The 23,165-nt window shown below is 40.4% G+C and overlaps 1 protein-coding gene across 1 annotated transcript in view; it reads right to left on the bottom strand.

Moving 5' to 3' along the window:
- cemip (cell migration inducing hyaluronidase 1) overlaps window positions 1–23,165 on the bottom strand; it is a 328,468-nt gene that overhangs the window by 51,295 nt on the left and 254,008 nt on the right. Inside the window, exons 12-14 of the mRNA XM_084722276.1 lie at window positions 19,673–19,842; window positions 12,715–12,924; window positions 12,383–12,588 (exon numbers count right to left, since the gene is read on the bottom strand). Coding sequence (XP_084578402.1) covers window positions 12,383–12,588; window positions 12,715–12,924; window positions 19,673–19,842 — 586 coding nt within the window. The remainder of the gene's footprint in view (window positions 1–12,382; window positions 12,589–12,714; window positions 12,925–19,672; window positions 19,843–23,165) is intronic.

Genomic DNA, 23,165 nt, shown 5'->3' with positions numbered 1-23,165 from the left:
ATATTTTCCATTGAAAAGCCTTCAGTGTGGTTCTTTGCTCTTATTTCACTGAAGAAATACTCTCCAGTTCTGATATAACTGATGCTATCACAGTATCTACGGTGACCACTGTAGGAAATGCCTTTGTTGTATTACTGCTCACTTTGTCACATTGAAACCACAGCTGTAGCTGCCAATGGATGAAAGCAGTCATAAGTCACGTCCCACAGCCATGCCCCAACAAGCACTGTAAAAGTGGCCAGTCAGTATGTGTGTCTGTGGCAAACTCTTCATCACAAGTCTTCACTGTGAAAAATACGGCCCCACCATAACACACCTTCTTTTAGAATGGCTCAACGAAACCAAAACAGCAAAATAATGTTTTAAAAAAGAAACAGAAGCGTGAAATACATGAAAATCAATAAGGTAGTTGTATGTCAGGTTTGTCCAGTTTGAAGAAGACAGACTGAAAGACCCCTATTTCATGATTTTTTTCTATGTAACAACGCTGATTTTTGATCGGCAAAGATGAAGCATAGTTTTTTTTTCTTATTTTATGTGTTTAAACTTGTGAAGAGCTTGGAATTTATATTGACCACCAGTCAAATTAGGGTGGTTGTTTTCGCAAAAAAGGGGCAGGGGAATGACGCAAGAGCAAAGTACCCCGATGACTTGCTGTCATTCATATTCATTCCTCAAAGGATGCTGATTGGTCCCAACCGCTGTGGTTCAGCCACAAGCACATAACTTGACGCCGGGCAGGATGGATGCTCATGTGATCCTGCAAAGCCAGCTGCTGAAACACACTGGGCAGAATTTCCTGAGCCAAAGTGGTGCACACTGCTTTGTTTTTCTGCCCGGATTTTGCTGCCAAAGCTCAACAAAACTGAATTTGAACTTTCACCTTAAAATGCTGACCCTCACATGTGCACTGATATTCTGGCACTGACAGGACTTATGGTGGCGATTTTGAAGAACAGACAACTGATGCAGAAGAAACAGAGACATAAATCTATAGACCTGGACCACTAAAACCATAATATCCTGCATGGAGAGCTGCCATTTGACCAGAGAAGCCAAAACTTCTTTCCTAGAAGGGCCAAAATTGACACTAAATAGTGGCTGAAAGGACAAAAGCAAACGCCAATTTTATTGTATTATATTCTTAAAGCAACTACAAGGAGTATTTAATTGGTTAGGAAACAGTTACAATTTATTACTTATGTCTTTATATGACCCACATAAGTTAATGAGACCATCAGAGAGAAGACTGACTCTTACGATCCAGATATTTTTAATGTCTGCCACAGGGTCGGATTCTCCATGAAATTAGATAAAACGAGCCAGAGGTTTACATTTTCCCAGGCAAAGTTACAGTGAGTAGCACGTTAGCCAGGTGAAAAGAAGCAACAGTAGATTTTTATGTGAATATTCTTATTTTTGACATCATAATTTGTGGTTGTGGTGGTGGAAACACTACCGCTTTTGTTCACAGGTGCCTCCAAAATCAACATAATATTGAAGTTCTTTGTAGTATCTTTAACATACATCAATTGTGAGACTTTGTGCAGAAAGGGTTACTCTGCCCACCTATTTGGATTATAAAAAATCACATCATGGACATTTTTATGTTTTTTCATAAATCAGTGCTATTGGTCAAACTTTGTCTATTTTTTACAACGATTTAACAGTGGAAAAGTATTATAAAGAGCTATTAATTTTGACTATGCTGCATTCAGTTGTAAAACATTTTTTTTCCATTTCCTCAGTTTTGGAGATGTGAGGTTTCTGCCTGACACAAGGATATTTAAAGAGAATTTTCACCTCACAAAATAACAGCATAAACAATGATTATCATTACAATGTTTTTAGTTGCTTTCTAGTTTTTGGCCACATTGACCGCACTAGAGGGGACAAGGGAAAATATGCCTTGTGTAATTTGGCAGACCCTTTAAGATTCATGCAAAGACACACCAGTCAGTAAACATGACAGTGATCAATGTAGCGCCCCTATAGCTGTCAGTGCACTTTATTTCCCCTCGTACCTGCATGTTTCATCCTCACAGCTTTGCTCGCATGTTTAAATGACTCAGACGTTTCCTGACAAAAGCTGCAGCTTCACGTTACACAGTGTTTTGACTGCTGGCTGTCAGAGAGGATGAACGCTCACATGCATACATGCAGGCAGCAGTATAGGGGTGCACAGTGAGCCACATACTTCCACAGCTGACCCTTGTTAGCTATTTTTTTAGCACTTGCAGTGTGTGCACAAACAGTGAACAGATGCAGTTTGTGTGTATGTTCATTTTAATCTTCATACTCTCCTCATTACATGTATTTACCATCACGTCTCTCGCTCTTTTTGTTTGCTGTTTTTGTTATTTTCTGCATCTCCCTCTTGAATTTCTAGATGTATAAATAAGTGTGTCCATTGTTGTTGGCTTCTTTTTGACTTACATTTTGTAATATACAACATTTCCTTACAGCACAGACATCTCTCTGATTCCTCTGGGTTTCTTTTTTCCTGTGCATGTCTGAACCTCAGGAAGCACCTTTCACACCTGCACCAGCATAATGAGAAAATCACTATAGCCTAGTTCTATTTGCAGGCATGTGAGAAAAAGCAGCTTAGGGTAATGAATATGAATAGAAAATGGTAGATATGCAGTTCAACTCCACAGCAGCAGCTTACCACATGGCAGCACTACACCTTAAACCTCTACTTCTCCCCTTTACTCTCTCTCTTTTTTTTGCCTTTCTCAGGTTCTTTGTTCCCCTCTGCCTCTATCCTAAAGCCCTGCTAACAATGTTTGTGTTGTTGCAGGTTAACACATTTTTGGGCAGAGTCAAGTAGCATATCACAACTATCTCATTAAAATGTGTTTGTCATTAAAAAGGTAGCAAATAGAGCACAGGTGGGGTTGTTTGACTGATATACACTGGAGCACAAGGACACTGACCACACACTGATAAAAAAACAGCAGGATATACAGGAAGCAGTGTGTCCTTGTCCTTGAGGTGGTGGATGGATGTGTAGCATGTCTGACTTTCATGCCTGTAAGCTTTACTTTGCATCCTGTCACAGGAAGTCGCTCACTAAAGTACAAATCCACGCCAGGCAACAGATGGTGAAGCACCTACTGCAATACCACCACAACTGCCAGATGCAACCAGAAGAGGTCTGCAAAGTTCCACAAACATTAAGATGATTAAGATGTTGTCCCGAGCTATCAAACTGAAGCATTTGTTGATTTCTTGGGCCCCCTAGTGGCCGGTTAAGAAGAATGAGAAGTCAGTTGTCAGAATGGAATGACCTCAAAACATAACACTTCTGGCCATGGCTGTTTCTCCAAAATTGTGAATCACAGAGGTTCTTCAGCAGACAGTTATGAATGTGTATAAAACTATTGGGCCAGTATATACCAGTTGTATTTGAGATTAGTTGTGGACAAGCTGACATCACTGACTCATGCACACATGGAAGCGATCGCATAATCCCCTCCTGCCTTACACCTGGTAGGGATAACAGTGCCAGCTTTGTTTAACCATATCCACAATCTTTCTCTAACCTACACCATACAATTGATTCCATGCGCAGATATTGCAGAAAGAAAGAATTTAAGCAACGCTTGCATTGAACTTCAGCTGATTTGTGATGCTGTCAAATTAGCACTAAACACAAATTACAGCTGTGGCTAAAATTTTGGCCTAATGATGGCAACAGATGACAGTTAAGGCAATCAAAGTGATTATAAATTCTCATCTTGGAACCATTAATGCTTGTGCCAAAATTCACAGCAATCTGTCCAATAATTGTTGAGACAGATTAAAAAACAAAATCATTCTCATGGTGGCGCCTGAAGACAAACAGGCCAGCCGGAGTCATTAGGCTACATTGCGCCAATCCATCACGTAGAAGACGTATAACTGAATGAACAGAGTGGCAGTGGTGCGAAAGGAAAAGCCAGAGGGTGACCAAAGTCATGTAGAAAATTTCATCCAATAGTCATCAAGACATTTCACTATGAGCCACAAATGACAGACTGAAATTTCAGGGTGGAGGCGGAATGCTCTGTAAAAGCAACTCCATAGAGTTTTTAACTGGTTATGAAACAACCATGATTTTATAATGATTACTTATGATGACCTACATAAACAAATGAGACCATAAGCAAGAAGACTGGCTATTTCTAAATAGTTCTTCTTAAAGGGATAGTTCAGATTTTTTGAAGTTGGGTTGTATGATGTAGTTATCTGTAGTCAGTGTTTTATATACAGAAGATGGCGGTTGACACACCTCCAGTTTGGAGAAGCAGAGAGGAGCACCGGCACAGAAGCTAAGCAATGAACCACTGTGGACAGGATCAGCAGCAAAATGTATTTTAGCCACTTAAAAAGGATTCACCTATAAAAATCAATATCAGTTTAAGTGTACGCTATACTAAGAATATTTTCTCATCTTTGCCTTGCTATCAGACAGCTTTTCCAATAGGAAACTGTTGTTATATACACCAAATATTACTCTCTCCAAACAAACCAAACTCCATAAACAAAGTCAGTAATTTTATCTCACAGAACACGGGAGGTGCTAGTCTATTGCTGCCTTGATCCAACAGTTAGTTTGCGTTATTATGTGACTTTAGTGTTTTAAAAGGACAGTTCAGATTCACCAAAGTTGCATAATAACACACACGCATTGACAGATTGAGGCAGTGGAAGACCTGAAACTCCCATGTTCTGTGAGGTCAAATTACTGATTTTTCCTATGGAGTTTGGTGGGTGTGGGGAGAGCAATATTTGGCATGTATATCAACAATTTCCTATTGGAAACATTTGTCCAACACAAGAATTTACAACCTGAAACAACTTAAAAATGTGTTAGAAGTAGGGGTGTAACGATTCACTCATACATCCAAGTCATAGGACTTAATGTTTAAGATTCAAGTGCATCGGCCAGTATCAGTAAAAAGCTGAACTTGAATTGGAAACAAATCGATGCAGCACGAGAGTATCAATACATCTGTGTGTGTTTCATTTTTGGCATCATCTTTCCTCCATTTTCTGTCTCTCCTCCTGCCTCTGCCTGCACTGTTCTCACTGGGCACCTGCTGCCCTGATCACACAAAACAAGCGCTCCCTCCTCCCTCTCCTGTGTCTCCTCTTCATTTACTCAAAACAGACGGCGCTGAAAACAGCAACAGAAGTGACAGTGTACTGCATCGCACCACTAAACTTTCATAATGCACAAGTGTGGAATAGGTTTTGTGTTTTATAAGAAAGATGAGAAACACTGCTGCAAATCATTTATGTAAAAGATGTCTGACAGCAGAGAACAGAGACACGAGTCTGACCCACAGAGACGTCATGTGACTGTGAGAGCAGGTAACACAGAGCATCACTGTTCCTCCACACTGATCAAAACCACAGCACTCTTCATATGAAACAGCAGCACATCATCTTACTGCAACAATACTGATACAGTTTTAAAGTTTGTTCACAGATTCTCATTTAGGCTACAGGATCTCATTTACACACGAGACTCATAATAAGATGTAAACATCACTGTAATGTCTCCTTCTCTCTGTCTCTACTGTTACTATATTTACTATTATCAGGATTTCTTTCTGCAACTAACAGCTCTCTACAACTGTAGCATTAATTCAATGAAAATGTCAAGATTCACACATTGTATTGTCTTGTATTGTATCATATCATATTGTATTGTGACTAGGGATGCACACAGTACAAGTACTTAGATTTGGGTACTTGTTGATACAGAGTACCGATACAAGGGCTTAATAATGCCATTAAAGTTCTTACAATAACTTTTAAAACGTGTTATTTTCATTAGATGGTCACTTTCAAAATTTAACAAATCATTGTTGCTGTTTCCTGCTACAAGTGTAACCATGGTTACTGTACACATCACATTTTTAGGTTATTTGTAGTAAGTTACTTTACTGATTTTGTGTTCCTTATTAAGCTGTGCAGTTTACTGTGAATGTGATATATTTCAGTATAATAATTTCACATTATGGACTTGCAGAATTAAGTTTATCATTATAAATGGTGTTATATATGATAATTATTTCATTATCATTTACAGCATTTTACCTAGTATTATAATTTAACATTTACATGTGTAGTATTTAAGTTCTTTCTTCATGTCCCTCTTGTCTAAGAGCTAATTAGTTCCAACCTGTCATTGTTTAGGGGGGACAGGTATGAGTGTGGTACCATATGTACAACAGTTTTGTTTACCCTGCTGTGAATCACAAACAGTGAAGTTGTGTGTCCTGTGCTGTCAGGCCGTTTTGGCGAAGAATACGTACACAAGGAGAAGTTGTAGCAGCTTATTACGAAGAAAGGGGCGGCAGTATTTTTTCTTCGTCTTCGGATTGATTAGCCAACGCATTCAGCTAGTTTACACCCGCCAGGACTTATTGGACAGCGGCTGGCTGCGGTCTACAGGTGGACTCTGCATTTATTTCAGTGTTACATGGACTTGCATGAAATTTTACAAACAGTTTCCAAAGTCGCTGCAGTCATCAATGGATGATGTTGAGGACAGCAAGTCCCTCACTAATGATGACGGCGCGTCCAAAAAAACAGGGTTAACATCAGCAAACGTCTTGAACTCTGCGTGTTGACGGTTCTTAAAATGTTTACTTGTATCGAGTGGCTACTTTTCGTGGTATCGGGTGTGTGCTATCAGCAGTGGTAGACAGTAACTAAGTACATTTATTTGAGTACTGTACTTAAGTACATTTTTCGAGTATCTGTATTTTACTTGAGTATTTGTTTTCTTGGAAACTTCTGACTTTCAGTCCACTACATTTCAAAGACAAGTATTGTACTTTTGACTCCACTACGTTTCTAGGAAGGTTGTTGTTACTTTTAGGCGAAGCAGAGCTTTAAAGTCAGCTGTCGGTGTTTTTTCTTTTCTAAAATGTAATTGGCCACACGCTGTGTTCCTCACAGAAGGAAACCAATCACAGTACCCGCTCTCAACTGGGATTGATGTAAAAGCAGAAATACATCATCCAGGCGCTCTGTAACAAGAGCAAGCAAACTCTCCCTCTTTCATTCAAACTAAACTCGGTAATGGCAACGGCAGGAGAAAGACAAAATTAAAATTAAATACTACTACTACTACTACTACTACTACTAATAATAATAATAATAATAATAATAATAATAATAATAATAAGAAGAAGAAGAAGAAGAAGAAGAAGAAGAAGAAGAAGAAGAAGAAGAAGAAGAAGAAGAAGAATGATGAGAAGAAGAAAAAGGAGAAGAAATTCTGACTTTAATAAAGAATTTTATTGCTTACAAAGTTTAATAGCCAACAGTTTTATCTTTTAAAATATTCTTTGCAGCATAATTGAAGAGTAAAAATGAGAAAAAAAACAACAACAATTCAAAATCGGTTTTGTCATAGTTCTCAAGAATGAGTGATAGACGTGCATAAGCACACACACATTGACTTTTGCAGTTAGCTAAATTTTAGTCAGATATTCAGACAGCAGATGTGGGAGTGAATATCTAGTAAAAAGTAAATTACTGTTTGCTCAAATGGAATGGAATGGAAGTGATGCTTAAAAACACAACCAACTGCAACTTCGCTTGCCATTTCCTCTGAAGGAGACGGCTTGGATGAATAATTTTGTTTTGTTAAATGCATCCTCAAGCACACACACAGCATTTAGGGACCAGCACATTCATCTGGCTCGGTTTAAATGACAGTCTCATCCTCCTTGTGCAGCCCTGTTCTTGGCAAATCTGACTGAAATTTATTGTTCTCTTCTGAGCATTTAAATTCAACACATACACAACTCAACAATGACAGGGGAAGAGACAGAGGGAGCCACGGGGGAGTGTTAAATAGCTGACTGGAAATTAATCATTATAAATCTTACAGTGGGGAATGTTGTTAGTGCAATCATGTTTGATTAAATTGGAATTTTTGAACCGCAGTAATAAATACACTGGGATTTGGAAATCATTACAGAATACATTGATCCAGACAAATTGGACAAAACGCCTCATTAGGAGTATGGTGCATTGTGTATTACCAGGCTGCTATAATTGGATAAATTAGGAGAGGATGAAGGAAAGGAGAGAAGAAAAATGAAAGGAAAGGAGCGGAGAGTAGAGGCCGAGATAACGTTAGAACAGCAAATCCCTGCAGCACCCTCATGTTGGAGAGCAGGTGGATGACTCTGTATCAGTGGAAGCTGTTGCCATTATGCATCCCTAACCTTGGCTTTTATTCTCTGCAGCTGAAGGCAGAGGCAACGTGGCGAGATAAAGAAAGTCACATGACCTGGATTAAACTGCTTTATATTCTGTGCTGCATCTTTATGCTTTAAATATAACGCCGCTCTAACAAAGCGAAGGTGCAAACGGGGGAAAACAGGCTACCTCTACTGATAAACTGTGTGTGTGCCTGTGGGCTGGTATTGTTGTCTTTATGAGGACCAGTTTGAGCTATAAACCATCGTAGTGAAGATGTTTCTATATTGTGAGGACATTCTGACCCATCCTGACTACTTCAAAAGACTGTCTGAATAATTTGAGGTAAAAAATTCCCTCTTTGGGCTCTACTGTAAGCTATCAACAACTGCTAGGCTAAAAACAAGGCTTACCAAGTCTGTTGCAGGACACATTTTGGCTGTTCTCATGGAACTGAAGGATCTGCTCATTAATACCATATCCAACATCTTACAAGCCACTAAATCTAGGCATGATACAATATGAATAAATTCACATTTTGTTATCTACGCCCCCATTTTGACTGTGAGGGAGCCGCTGTGTCTGTGTGGGAACCATATTGGAGCAATCAAGGTCCGCTAGCAAACAAATACAGTGTGTACTGAGAGATGCAGACCTCACTACACTGTAACTTGTTTAATTCTGAACCGATGTTCGTGAAATCTGTTTTGTTAGAGAGGTGAAAAATTAAGCATGATGTTGGTTACTTGTTACAATTAAATTCAGTTAGTGGTGGTGATCTAACCAGCTCTGTGCCAAAACATGAACCCTCTGAATAGCCAAAACGTCCACTGGGACATGCAGGCTCCAACCTCTGGATAGAAAACATTAAGTACAAATTATTTAGAGAACTGTTTCTCAAACGTATTACACTGCATACCACCTCAGAGAGTACTGAACTCTCCAAGTACCACCTAAGTGTTTTGTGTCATCTGGTGTGAGCAGGTTCAGTGAACACCTCACTGGTGCTTCTTAAGTAGACACTAGCTCTTGTAATTTGTTCACTGCCGTCCACTTTATTTTCAACATGGCAGGACAAAATATTCTCCCCCTAAACTGCACTCCTCCTGTTTGCATTCATTATCATTCTCTTTATTCTTTATTCTCTGCTTAGCTTGAAACTAGTGGATAAATATGCATCTGATACATGCATACATACATCATGACTACATAACAGACTGATATTGAAACACTTCAGTAATTTGATATTTTATGGGTTTTCATTTGAAATATTTTGTAGTATTTTGATAGTATTGTTTTTAAAATGTTCAAAAAAAAAAAAGGCTTTCCTTTGCACACCACTAGAGGGAGCTCACGCACCAGTAGTGGTACACATACCATTGTTTGAGAACCTAGGATTTAGAAGTTCAGATTCTGTGAATTTCTCCAGAAATAAAGATTTTTATATTTATCATATTCTTATAAAGCTGCCTGGTTGTTCTAAGTAAATAACAAAATGTTCTAAGTTAAAAAAAACATATTCCATTCATTATATCTTTATTAAGTTTCTACAGTTAGGTGAAGCAGGATGCCTGGTTAAAATACCATTACACCATTCTATGCATCTGAAAGAAAACTACGATTATACTCTACAAAAACACTTTACTAAAAACTGTGTGACTCTGTGGTGACATTGCAGTAGGTGCTTCACCATCTGTTGCCAGCTGGAGATCTGCACTCTACTGACTTTTTTGTTTTTGTATATTTCTATACTTATTTAAAGGGAAAATCCCACTCACTCTGCCCTCAAGAGCAAAACTATTTTCATTTGTTTGGATTTCTTGTTTCATTGACTTGTGTGATCACAAACTGTGCAACAGATCATTTGCTGACCTTTAAAACTTGGCAGACAACTGAAAATACCATCTATCATTTTGATTGATGAAAAATAACTGCAGGTGCTGCAATACTAACATAAGCCGACGTCACCAAACTAGAGAGTTTGCAACAGCTAATTCTCTAGTTGGATTCAGGTTCTGCCATTTCACAGTGTTAAGAGATTTCCACTGCTAATTATCTGTTTTCTTATCTTCAAAAACCAAGAGTAAATCACATATTTATTTCCTTGTCTCTACTTTTCTTCTCGTTGTCTGTCTCCCAGGTCAGAACAAAATAATTGAGTTGAGTTTCTCTGCTATTATGTGAAAGTGGCAAGCATCTTTTCTGACTTTATACCTTTAAATGGAAGAAATACATGTATGTGCTGAATTTTAATCACTCTAACTGTTTCTTTAAATAAATGAAAACTACTTTGCTGTAACAGTAATGTGTTGGAATGGCAAGTGAGAAAACTAGCTTGAAATTAATTAGTGCTCTTTGCTGTGTGGTGGTATGTTGGTCTGGTAGGACCACACTAAAACTACAAAAATGTAATTTTGAACATGATCCTGAGGTTGCTGAATTGTCACTGTGTTCAGTATAAGCAGTAGGTGATTTGAGGGGGGATGCCATCCAGCAAAATGACCCAAAATCTCTCCATCCCCGGTACAGAGACAGTGCAGGGGCAGAGGGACTGTTTAATTAAATTTGTTAGTCTAATCTGCCTGACTCATTAAACCTTTATCTGGCTGAGGTTAGAATCTATGGCCCCCGACCATGGCTCTGAAACAGCAGTTTAACTGCTGTATAGTGATGAATTCACAGAGCTCTCCGTGGTGCTGAAGTAGCAAATGGATTTGTATTTTCTTGCACTTCCCAGTCCTGCCCTTCTGTCAGTTTCCCCAGATTATGGGGGGTCAAATCTTCACAATGGGGGGACAGTGTCTGTGTTGAAACTTTCCTAGTTGTTGAGATATCAAGCTTTCAGAAAAGGAGATATGACCAAGATGGTAGTTCCCACGCTCCCAAACTCCCACAGGATTACAGAGTATTACTAGTCTGAAGAAACAACACTTCTTGAAATGTAACATTAACCTAGGGCCTTAGGACCACAGGCAAGGCCATTTAACATACACACTCTGTATGATTGTGTGATCACAATAAAGTTGTTGTTTAATGAGTTAGGTGATTATTTAAATTTGTACAGATTTAGATTTGTATTGTTATTGTTTGGTCTCTGTGCGGATGGTACAGGGCACTTACATTCTATGCATAATTCACCTTATTTTTATAATTGCAAAATGTCATATCCATAAATGTAAATGTACAGGTATAAAACCATGTGTTGTTATGGTCAGGGGAACTTATAGTACACACTACAGTGGACAGGAAATCTAAGCATTAATATACTGTTGAAACTTCCAACTGGGAACACAGAAATTCAGACTTTCCAGTTAACTTTGAACACAACATGGATGTGAAGTGTAAGGACATGACGAGTGAGGCAGGAGAGATGAGACAAGCTTATAATACGGATCTGTCTGTCTGCTCCTCACACCTCTGTTTTTATCAGCTGATGATGTGAGTGGGGTTATCTCTCTCTGGAGTGAACCACGCTCACGTTCATTACGTTCAGCACCGTTCACCAAAAACATGAGAACGTTCAGTGAACTCTTTTAGCACGTTCGTACACAACACTGCATGTCATAATGTCAGGGGGAAAAGAAACCCATCTGGGATTTTACAAGTTGTGAAAAGTAGAAAACAAAGTTAAATCCGCGCTGTGGGTCAAACACCAGGATGAAGTTAGTTTAACCATCAGATCCATCCCTTTCAAGAGAGTTTAAAGTTTGACTTATCCTTGCTGCAGCCTTGAACACATCTTATCTCCAAACTGAAATGCCTCTAGGCACTAAGAAAAACAGATTTGTTTTACCTTGAACACCAGTGATTTTCTTTGGTTTTGTGCTTCCATGGAAATGATAAGATGAAAGTTAACACAATTTCAGTTGACTCAATGGGAGTTTTTCTTTACCCCTGCCTTATCTTAAGCTTAATGTTTCCCCTTAAACAACCCTTAAGATGTGAAAAACAGTGTGATGATAGCCCACATATAGGTCAGGCTGAATTTGCATGCTCTAATGCTTCACTGAATCTGCATCAGACAAGACTAGACACAACAGAGCGCACCATTCCCTGAAACAGAAATATATAAGTCCAGCCTGATACATCTAATATTTTTGAAACTTTAGGATCTCCACCTGACAGATTCCTGGGAGATCCTCTATGAGTGTGCATGCATGTGTCCTACCTGCAGTCTTGGCGCGGGTTGGCCACATATCCTGGGAAAGCTCCGTCAGTGATGTCCCGGCACATTTTGCTGTCTCTGTCTGATGGCAGCAGCGTCCCGGCTCGCACCATGAGACCCAGACAGTGGTCAAACGTGTTCCTCTCCTCTGGACCGTCCTCCGTAAAGAAACAGTGGCCTAGCGTGTCGTAGCCGACCACGTCCTTTACCTAAGAGGGAACAGACAGGCTGAATCGAAGGCTTTCGTCCCAAAGTGTGCAACCAGTATCAACTCTCCAAAGCCTAACTTGCACAACTTTCTGTTATATGCACCATTATTTAACTTCTGAACTGACCATCAGTCCGTTGGAGCCGTGGATGGTCAGGCAGCGGGAGAAAGAGTGGTGGATGGATAGATCGCTGACAAAGGTCGGGGGGTCATAGCCTCCCCTCTCATCCACGTCTCCATTCATATGGAAATGGACCGGATAGTGTCCCATCGTCTGCTGGCCCATGTGCTGCAGCTCCATCCCAGAGATATGTACCGCCCTGAAGCCCCGCTCCACCTGATGATGACAGCAGATACATTTCAGTCACTCCTGCTGGGAGAGCAGGTTGTTCATCACTCAAATAAAGAAGTGTAATCACTGAACGCAGGAAAACAAGCTAATGGGTGTAATGAAATATCAATGATAGCAAGACTATTTCAACAGTAGGTGTTGGTGTGTGAAAAAATTTTAATCAAAAGAAGGGAAGGGGGATGATGAAGGAAGGAGTGTTGTAAAGAAGATTAAGTTAGGGAGGAACTGAAAAGGAAAGTGATGAGAGGGAGGTATGGAGTAAGGTAGAGAGGGGGCGGAATGAGGGAAGACGTGAATATAAGATAGCCAGGAAGAAAGGAAAGAATGAAAGGAGGAAAAGGAGGCAGGAAGAAGGGAGCATGAAGGAATTAGGAACTGAGAATAGGATGGAGGAGTAGAAAAAAGTAAGTCAGAAAGGAAGAATGGCAATGATGGAAGGATGGACAATGTGACACAGAGAGAGGAAAGAAGCAGGAAGGAAAAGAGGTGGAGGAGAAAGAGAGTAAGCAAGAAGGGGAGGAGGAAGAATGAAAAAGAGAGGGGCATGGAGAAGAGAGAGGAAACATGGGAAGTAGGGAATGGGATGTTATTATATACTAGGGCTGGGATGATACAGTACATTTATCCCTTGATTCTATACTATCATGATACTTGGGTGCTAATTTGAAAAGTACTATGATTCAGTATTATGATTTATTCTGTTTATTTTTTAATACTAGACCATGAAAAAGTTGTTAATACATATTTCCAAACCAATGCACACCACATGCCAGTCATCGCTATACTGCATATAAAAGTAGTAAATAAACTTCTTGTGGAAAAATCAACTGCTACGTTTGGCTGCTTCTGCTCATCAAGCTGGTGCCAGAAAATCAAAATAAAACAAGATATTAGGCCAAAGGGAACAGAGCCCCTGAAAACTGCACGCAGCATCTTTAAATTACATTCAAATAGGAAATTGAACTCAAAAACTGTCCCTTTAAAATTCGTGTTAAATAAAATGTTTAACGGGATGAATAAAATATATACTTCTAAAGTAAAGTGCTACATTTTAAGTATTTTAAGTATTGAACAATGAATAAAACAGAAAATATAAATATATGTGCTGCTCTTTCCAAAGTTTCTACCAAGTGGTGGCAGTAATTTTAAACTAATTGGGAATCTTGAATTTAAGTTTGGACCCTCTGAGGTTGCTGTAGCTGGTCAGTGTTGATACCAGAGTAATAGAATGAGTTAGTAATCTATTACCCTGCATCAACAGATATTTTTATACTTGTTAAGATAATATTACCGTGGTTGAGATGCTAATTTCTGTCAGCATGTCATTGGGAATAAGGTTAGGGGAGGTTTTATATCTTACTTCAGTCTCTCTATCATACTCAACGCCTGACTAATTTGGAAGAATGTTCGAGTGCTGCTTGAACAGAGGTGGATGAAATTTGTGGCTGAGATGATGAGATGAAGAGTTGCAGAGGGAGGTGACGGGCCTTCATAGCATCATGCCAGAAAAGGGGCAAAAAAAAATATATATTGTGTGTCCACCCAGGTGTCACGTTTCCATCACTGCTGATCGGATCTAGAGCTGATAAATACCCGTGAGTCATTCGACCCACTGAAGACAAAAGCCAGATGTTGGTGGGTGTTAGTGGGGGTTTTTGTCCAATGGGAAATGTGCCATAGATTGTAAAATGGAAAGATAAAATACAGGAAAAAAGGATGAATAAGAGAAAAGAGGGATGAAAGGACGTGAGGAAGGGCAGATAGAGATTCAAACGTGAACAACAGACTTTAGAGCAGACTGACCCAGTGATGAAAAGCAGCTTTGTTCCACAAACCAGAGCCACTGTTGGACCACATCATGAGGAAAACCTCCTGACATACTTTTGTTGATTACTGTAACTTCTGAACCTTTGAGAAAATGCTCCACCGCCCTGCTGTTGAAGAAACTAAGTTGCTAAAAGCTGAAATGAAACGAAGCTCCTCTCAGCTCGTAGCCAGCTGATATTAGCGGCGATACGAGGTTTTAAGACAGCAGTAATGGCACAACTGTCAGGGTGGGGTGGGGGTGGGGGGTGTGTGTGCTCTGAGGCGTTCATTTTGAAGGGCTTCACTGAAATCTCACTGAGGCTTTCCTTTCTGTGTGTGTGTGTGTGTTGCTCGTGCGTGCGGTACACACACCCATGCATGAGAAATATGTGACATGAGCCTGTGATGGAAATTTATAATAGGATATGATAGCTCACCCTGGGGAGAGAGAGGCATGAAGGCAGCAGGAGCACAACCGCAGCCTCTCTCTCTCCGTCTTTGTTCTTCTGTCCTTTCCTGTCTCTCAGTGTCTCTCTCCACTGTCTTTTTTCCTCCTGTTGACACGCCAACAGGCTGATACATTCTGGGTTTTGTTGAGCATCTCAGTCTGGTCTAATTTAACTTCTAGCTGTACATCGATGCTTTAAATTTTCACTGGTCAAATGTGAAAATAGTTGTGTGTGCAAATGGCCACATGGGGCTTTGCACATCCAGGAGCCTTATAATCCTTTTCACTTCAGCCAGTATAGCAGCGTGGCTCCAGGGACGGCAATGTGGGTCACTTCTCAACATCCATTGGAGTAGTGCAGTGCTTGTTGAGGGGTGTGGCCGTTCGGAATGCGTGCCCATTCAGAACAGGTCAAACAAGACTGGAAGTGCAGCTTGCAATGTTGTCCAGCACTGCTCATCTGATGACTTCACACTTAACACTCCCTTGGGTCCTCAGCAACACGCCCACCAAGTGTGAGGTCGATCAGATGAATGGCTCTTGAGATATGCAAAGGACAGAGAGAGTAAATTTTTCCAGTTTTGGCCCAGAAATGTTCTGTAATAGATTTGGTTGCTCAAAATTTGTAGGTGGAGTAGGGAAAAATAGTTTTGGACAAAACTCAAAATGACAAAAATGGCAAAACACCACAATCCAATTCACAATAGGCCTTACAAATAAATCTTGGGAGGGGTTAATTTGTGCATTATTGAACATTCCTGACCATTTTTACTGACAATTCGGAGTCAACGTATATTATCTTGACGCATGTTATTGAAAACGTGTTAAATATTTAATGAATGAGAAATTAACAGGCCATCTCATTGTTTTTATTTCCTCTCATCAGGAAAACAAAACAGGACATTTTAGCTTCCTTTATAAATAAGACAAAATCATTTTGTCCTTCAATGAGTATACTTGATAAGAAGTGTCGTGCAGATTTAAATCTTATATTTGCTTAATTTCTTCCATAGTCTTTTACTTATTTGGCAACCCTATTCTCAGAAATACAACCGCCAAGTGTGAGGTCGATCGGATGAACGGCCCTTGAAATATGCGAATGACACTCAGACACACATATGCAGAGAAAAACAGATGATGCTGCTACAGTGTCACCTGTTGGCCAAATTACACCAAATTTATCATGGCCACTCTGACATCATGCCTACACATCCACCAAATGTCATTTGAATGGAAATTCAAAATTCCAAAAGAGTGACTTCGTCCGGATTGGCCCACAGAGTTCTACCAAATCAGATGACCATTGCACAAAATTTGTAGGTGGGGTAGCGAAAAATAGATTTGACAAAACTCAAAATGTCAGAAAATCTATCTAGATGCAAATGACTGTGGCTTATATGATAAATTCATCCGGACCCTCAGAATTCTTTCTTAGACTTTCAGTTCAAATGTTACAAGCCAGAATGTATCGTTTGTTCTTATGGTGTCACCATCAGGCCAAATTACACCAAATTCACAACAGCATTCCCTTGTGTCCTCAGCTAAACACCTGCAAAGTGTGAAATCGATCAGATAAACGGTTGCAGAGAAAATTGAAGGACAAACATACATACAGTCAGACAGACTCGCTCAACCTTCATCAGATGAAGTTTGCCCAGTTGTCATGAAGATGGGTAGATCATGGTAGATCATCATGCTGTCCATGAAGACCACTGGATATGCTTGAAATCCATAGAACAAGAAACCATATAGATCTTGCCTTGGGATTGTTTAGTCAAACTACTATTTTCAATGTCAGGAATGTACTTGCCTCATATTGGATGCGCTGTTGTGAAATACTGTTCAGACATTTGTCACATACTCACTGTCAAGTCGTCAAATACAACTACTTGGTCGGTGGCCCTACGTTTCAAACTATGATGCTGTAAGGACCCCTCTAGAGTCAGTTTTGCATGTGCAGGACTTGCAATAAATAAATATGCTACATCCGGGTAGACTAAAAATAAAAATAAAAACACAAATACTACTTGGGTTTAGGAAACAAATACTTGGGCAGGCTTGGGAAAAGATCATGGCTTGGGTTAAAGTAAGTAAGTTTATGTAAAACCTTCGTAAGTTACATAACACTTTAAAAGAAGTCAGCGTTGACTATTGGTTTAACACGAGGTCTGTTCGACCCATCCATCTACCACACCTCTTCCATATGTGGACTCACCTGACTTTGATGGCATCTTAACATGTAATGTCAGAGGGACACCTTCCGAAATGATGCTACAGCGGCACCAAGAGCATAATATTTTGAAGCACAGGGGCACTGACCAAACTGGATAGTCAAGTCACATGTGATACTTTTTATGCACAACTTGCTGCTAAGAAATTGGATTTTATGACTCCCAACTGTAAATTCAATTTATCTGAATTCCAACCATGTGTGTCTAGTATAAAGTTAGGCTCTGTCTCTGCACTGGACATGTACACACACACACACACACACACACACACACACACACACACAATAAAATAATAATGATCTTCTGTCTGACTCTGCATAAGGCAGCAAATAAGCATATTCACAAAAATGCTGGACCTTTCCTTTACCTTTCATTATCTTTCATTTGTTTCAACTGTCAGCAGAAACTGACAGCGTCCTTCACTGTATCTGATCGTCCCATGTGCCCGTTCATGTCTGACACAGATATTTTTGTCAGGGTCTGTGTTGGAACTTAAGTGAACAGTGCTTCATTAAAATGCTGTCTCAGACTGTTATGCACTGACGGTCTGCGGGGGCGGGGAAGGCTTGAGGCGCGAGCTGTTCTCAACTTTTCAACAGGCAGATGTCCTCTGGAGAGGAAGCATCCAAGATAAATTAGCCTTGGTAGTGGGGTTGATGGGGCACCGTTATTGACTCAAACCATCATGTGGTGTGAAAATCAGTGTCAAATGCAACTAATTGGTGTTAGCTGGTGAGACAGTTTAGCCGGCACACACTCTGTCACACATCTGGCTTCACTTTAAGAGATTCAGCTCTGAACAAATTAAACACTTTAAGATATCAAAACCATAACTACTCAAATAAATAAATATATTCCATAACAAATGCTTTGATTGGCCACAATACTGATCCAACTGATCAGCTCAGGATGTGTCTCAGAAAAAATATCTACTCAGGCCATCCATCCATCCATCCATCCATCCATTTTCTGACACTTCAGGGCTGGGTCATAGTTGGAAGCAAGGTAATCCAGACGTACTTCTCCCGAGAAACATTTTCCAGGTCCTACTGGGGGATTCTCAGGTGTTCCCAAGCCAGATGGGATATACGTACATTGATTAGCCACAATGGTAAAACCATTGACAGGTAAAGTGAAGTACACCGCTCACCTTGTTACCATGTGTGATAAATTAGACAGGAACAGTTAGTTGTTGTTCAAGTTGATGTGTTGAAAGCAGAAAAAGAAGGGCAATCTGAACAACTTTGACAAGGAACAGATTGTGATGATTAGACCAGTGGTTCTCAAATTTATGGCGCCCAAGGCACACCAAAGGGCAAATAATTAGGCATCAGTCAATCAAGGCCTTTAATGCATCACTAATAATTCCCAGCATCTGGCAACAGTGCCAATGGCAAAAACTGGGGTTTGCTTTAACAGGTTTTTGGGAAATGAGTGGGTACTAAGTACTGATAAAATACATTAAAAATAATTTAACATTTTTTGTGCAGTTGTATATTGCAATAATAATGTATGGATGGAGGTTTTGTGGGGTGTTCCCAGTGATCAATGGCCCCACCTCTCACCTTACAGGATTTGCTGCACATACATTCGAAGGTCTTGTGGAGTAAATGCCTCGATGGGTCAGAGCTGTTTGGTGGCTCAAGGGGGACCTACACTGTATTAGGCTGTTTAGCTGCTGGTTGTAATGTTACAGCTGAGCGTGTTCTGGGTCTACCCTGTACTCTCCAACCAGTTGGCCATACCCAGAAAACCCAGGAGGCATCCTGGTCAGATTCCTGAACCACCTCAACTGGGTCCTTTCAGTGTCTATCTACTCCCCTGCCTTGTTTTATTGTGACAACACCCAACCGTCCACCCAAACCTCTGAGTTAAAATCTCTGATGCACATTTATTTACAAAGTTCACTTCCTGGCTTTTCTTGAGCTTTAGATTATATTTCACAGTGCTCATTTGCAGATTAGCTTTGTTCATTTGCCATGGAACTGTAGTCGCTCAAAATGATTTAAACAACCCAGGACTTTCTCATCCAAGTTGACTTACAAGTTTAAAGCTAGTAAGGTAGTTCCCATTAAGACTGTATTCTCCAATGCGGTTTCCAAGGTTATTCCAATAAGGTCAAATCAGCTGGCAGTGAAAGTGCAGATAGGGCTGCAACAAGCTCAGTGCTCATCCTTGGGCAGCATACAATGACCCCTGCTGGAAACTGGTTTTCTGCACTGTAAATGACAAGATTAGGACATCATACCTTCAAATGTCCTCCAAAAGTGTCGAAGTCAAAGAATTTGCAGGCTTCGTTGCCATAGCAGCCAGGTTCCATCTCACCACGGATCAGGATGTTACGACTCAGCATGCCCACTTCAGCCCTCATGTCCACCCCATCCACTTCCTCGCCCATGTGGACGAACTGGGGCTTACCTGCACACAGACACACAAGAGCTCAACATTGACACTTTACAACAAACACAATATAGAGACATCTGTTGGAAAGTGCTGCCTGGATCGATACTCATCTGCTGACAGTGCTGTCTGAAGCTTCACTGTTTCTACTAAACTGTCAATTCGACAGAGCTGAGCACAGTGTAAACAGATGCCACGAGAGACTGAGGAAAGTACAGTTTGTTGTTTGCTTGCTGTGTGTATGTGTGTGTGTGTGTGTGTGTGTGTGTGTGTGTGTGTGTGTGTATGAGTGGGTGGGTGTGTGACTGAGCAGATGTTTCAGATAATTGCAATGGAGGACATAATGGTGAAGCTGAGTCAGAGTTTGTAGCACCACTTTTTCTTGTTTTAAAGGAGAATGGGCAGGCAGCACTTATAATTATGGTGAACTTACAGAGGCACTCATATACACATTGATGCACAACACATACACACACAGTTTTAAACTTTAGTTTATGTAGAACAGTTAAAGAGTGAGTGTGTGTGAGTGAGAGTGAGGGAAAGGGAGGAATGCTAACTATGAGTTCATCCCTGAGTCAACCAAAGTTAGAGACCAAACCAGTTCTCCACCTCTCCCTGTACAACATTCACATTCAGATTTGCAGTGTGATCACACTAACCTGCCACTAACAGACCTGTGTTAAATAATGCAAGGGGCTGTGATAGCTGAGGGTGTTGTTTCGGGTACAGGTGAAATGCAATCCAGAAGTGTGATTCAGTTTAAATGCTTATAAGACACCAAAACACTGCCCAGTGTTTTCAGGAAATTTCCAAGGGTGACTCTGAATTTATGTTCTTTTCCGGGTTTTTCAAATGGAAACTCCTACTCCCACAGCACAAGAGTGGTGATGTAGGTTAAAGTGCTAATGCCCTTCCCTTCCACTCCCTCCTTCAAAAGATGGTGCAAGCAATTCCGGAGAATGATAGCCGATTTCTGAGTTTCATTCCCTGGTGGGGTTTGGATTTGCGGTTTGACTCGAAGCCTCTGAGTCTTGCTGCATCCTGGTGCTGTTGCTCACCAAAAATGTGGTCTTTTCTCCTTCAGCTGGCTGCTGCAGAGTGCTTGAAACAAAGGCATAGTGCACAAGACTTTCTTTTATTCCTGGAGCAGTTTTTGTGGTGGTACAATGATCGGCACGAGCAGCACTCTGACCACTTGGTATTACCCTAAACCTGAGATTGGCTTTGCCCACCGGTGTGGTATTTTGAAGAGGTTCAAAGGAGTTTGTTTCTGGACATGTCACTCCACTTTGGTGATTTTTTTAAAAGGAGCTAACCAACAACAACAACAATATTGTAATTGATCCGATGTTTTAAGTGTGGGGTACACAGAGGTCACATCTCTCAAATATCTCTGAAGTGTGGAAATTTGTTCCTCACAATATTTGCCATTTGCCAGACGATACTGAAGTAGAGAGCACCTTTTAGCTTAGGTTTAGGATGAGACCATGTTTGGGGTTAGTACAACTATGTTATGTTAGCTACATCACGTCGCAAAGAGTATGATCTTTTGATAGCTGCAAACGAGGCTCGTCATCTCAAAGGAAACACATCAACAGCTGCAAGAAGGTCACAGAGTTTATATTCACAGTTCTGAGCGGGTGCGGATTTGACGTGGAAATAATTGCGGGTAATGGGTTGGTTCCGGTTCTCATCTTTGTGGGTGAGGGTGGGTTTGCAAAACTAGACCTGTGCAGGACTCCGCATCCACCCACCTCCTCCAAATGTGGAACTTCTCCCTCTTTGTACTATCTCAGCAGCAAGGGGTATATTATACAGCAGTGCATGGGTTTACATTGAAGTCATTTGAAAAGCCTGGTGTGTCGGTTTCTGCCGCAAAGGAATACTGTTGGCATTTGCAATGAGTCGCTGAAGGGTGGTGAGAATCGGTATCTGACGTGAGACCAGGCTGACCAAACACATCATGAGACTAAAGCTAAGAGCTAATCTGTTCCACCCAACAGGGATTTCAATGTTAAAATGACTCCAGACTGCACTGGATTAGTTGATGTGTTTATGAGCCAGCTGTGTGCTGTAGTCAAACGGCAGGTTGTATGACCTGCTTTGTTTGAAGTGCACCAAGATATTTAGAAACCCTCCAGTTGTCCACACCGCCCACACTCACATTGGGGCCGCAGTTTGAAAGCTACAATATAATGCATTTTGTGTAGTGTAGCTCCTTGGAAGTCCAATTTACACCTCAGCAAATGATAGTGAGACTGAGGAGAACAAGAGGATCTTATAAAAGGCAGAGAGAAGAAGAAAAGGCCAACAAAATAACACAGTGAGTGGAAAAATGGTGCTATAATGGCTCTGTTCGACACATCCTCCACTCCTACACATTCACATCCTGAACAACGCAAATGTGTTGATTAGAAAAAAAACAAAGTGATGCCAGGAAAAAAAATTAAATCAAAGAAATGTTCAAGATCACACACCCACATGCTTAATCTCTTTTTCTCCTCCTACTCCCTCCATCAGCACAGCCAGGGCTCAAAAAGAACAAATGAACACTTTCATTCCAGCTGAGACTTAAAGCATCAACAGCTCAGGCTTAAAAGACAGTTTTTTAGATCTCTGTTTACTACAAGTGCCTTAAGCTAACCACAACTCATACGAGCTTTTTTTGGAATGAATAACTGCACTCTTAGAAACAAGGGTCCCAAAAGGTTTCTGTTGAAGTACTGAGGTCCTACCAAGAACAATTTGCCCCTGAAGAACCCTGTTTATGATCAAGTGTCCTTTGCAAGACTTAAGTTTCCATTAAGAACCACTTTCATCAAAAAAAAAAAAAACATCTGAAAGAGAGATTGTTGAAATCCTTGAAGACCTCTTTCATAAAGGGTTTGTCAAGGGTTCTTACATACCATAACATAAAAGCATCTGTGATAGAACCCCCTAGTAGGGTTCTAGTTACAACGTTATTTTCCTCTTATTTTCCAAAAGGGTTCTTCTTGAGGCTGACGTCATACCCAGAAGCATTTGGTTCTGAAGAACCCTTTTTTAAAGAAATTATTCATCAAGTGTTCTTTGTAAGTTAGTCTTACTTTTTCATCCAAAAAAACCTTTTTGAAAGAGAGAGTTCTATATGGATTGTTTTGTCAAGGGTTTGTCAAAGGTTCTTTGTACCACAATATGAAAGGGTTCTCAGTAGAACCCCATAGGTGAGTTCAAGATAAAACCCTTGAGATAGAAATGGGTTCTCGATAGACTTCCCTCAAAGAGGTCTTGTTAGCATCTGTAAAAGGTGGAAAGGTTCTTGATAGAATCCTCAGGGAGGGCTCAAAGTGGAACCATTACAC

The sequence above is a fragment of the Lutjanus erythropterus genome, chromosome 1 (assembly GCF_056507025.1).
Source record: "Lutjanus erythropterus isolate fLutEry1 chromosome 1, fLutEry1.hap2, whole genome shotgun sequence".
Classification (NCBI taxonomy): Eukaryota; Metazoa; Chordata; class Actinopteri; order Lutjaniformes; family Lutjanidae; genus Lutjanus; species Lutjanus erythropterus.
This window is presented reverse-complemented; position numbering and strand designations above follow the sequence as displayed.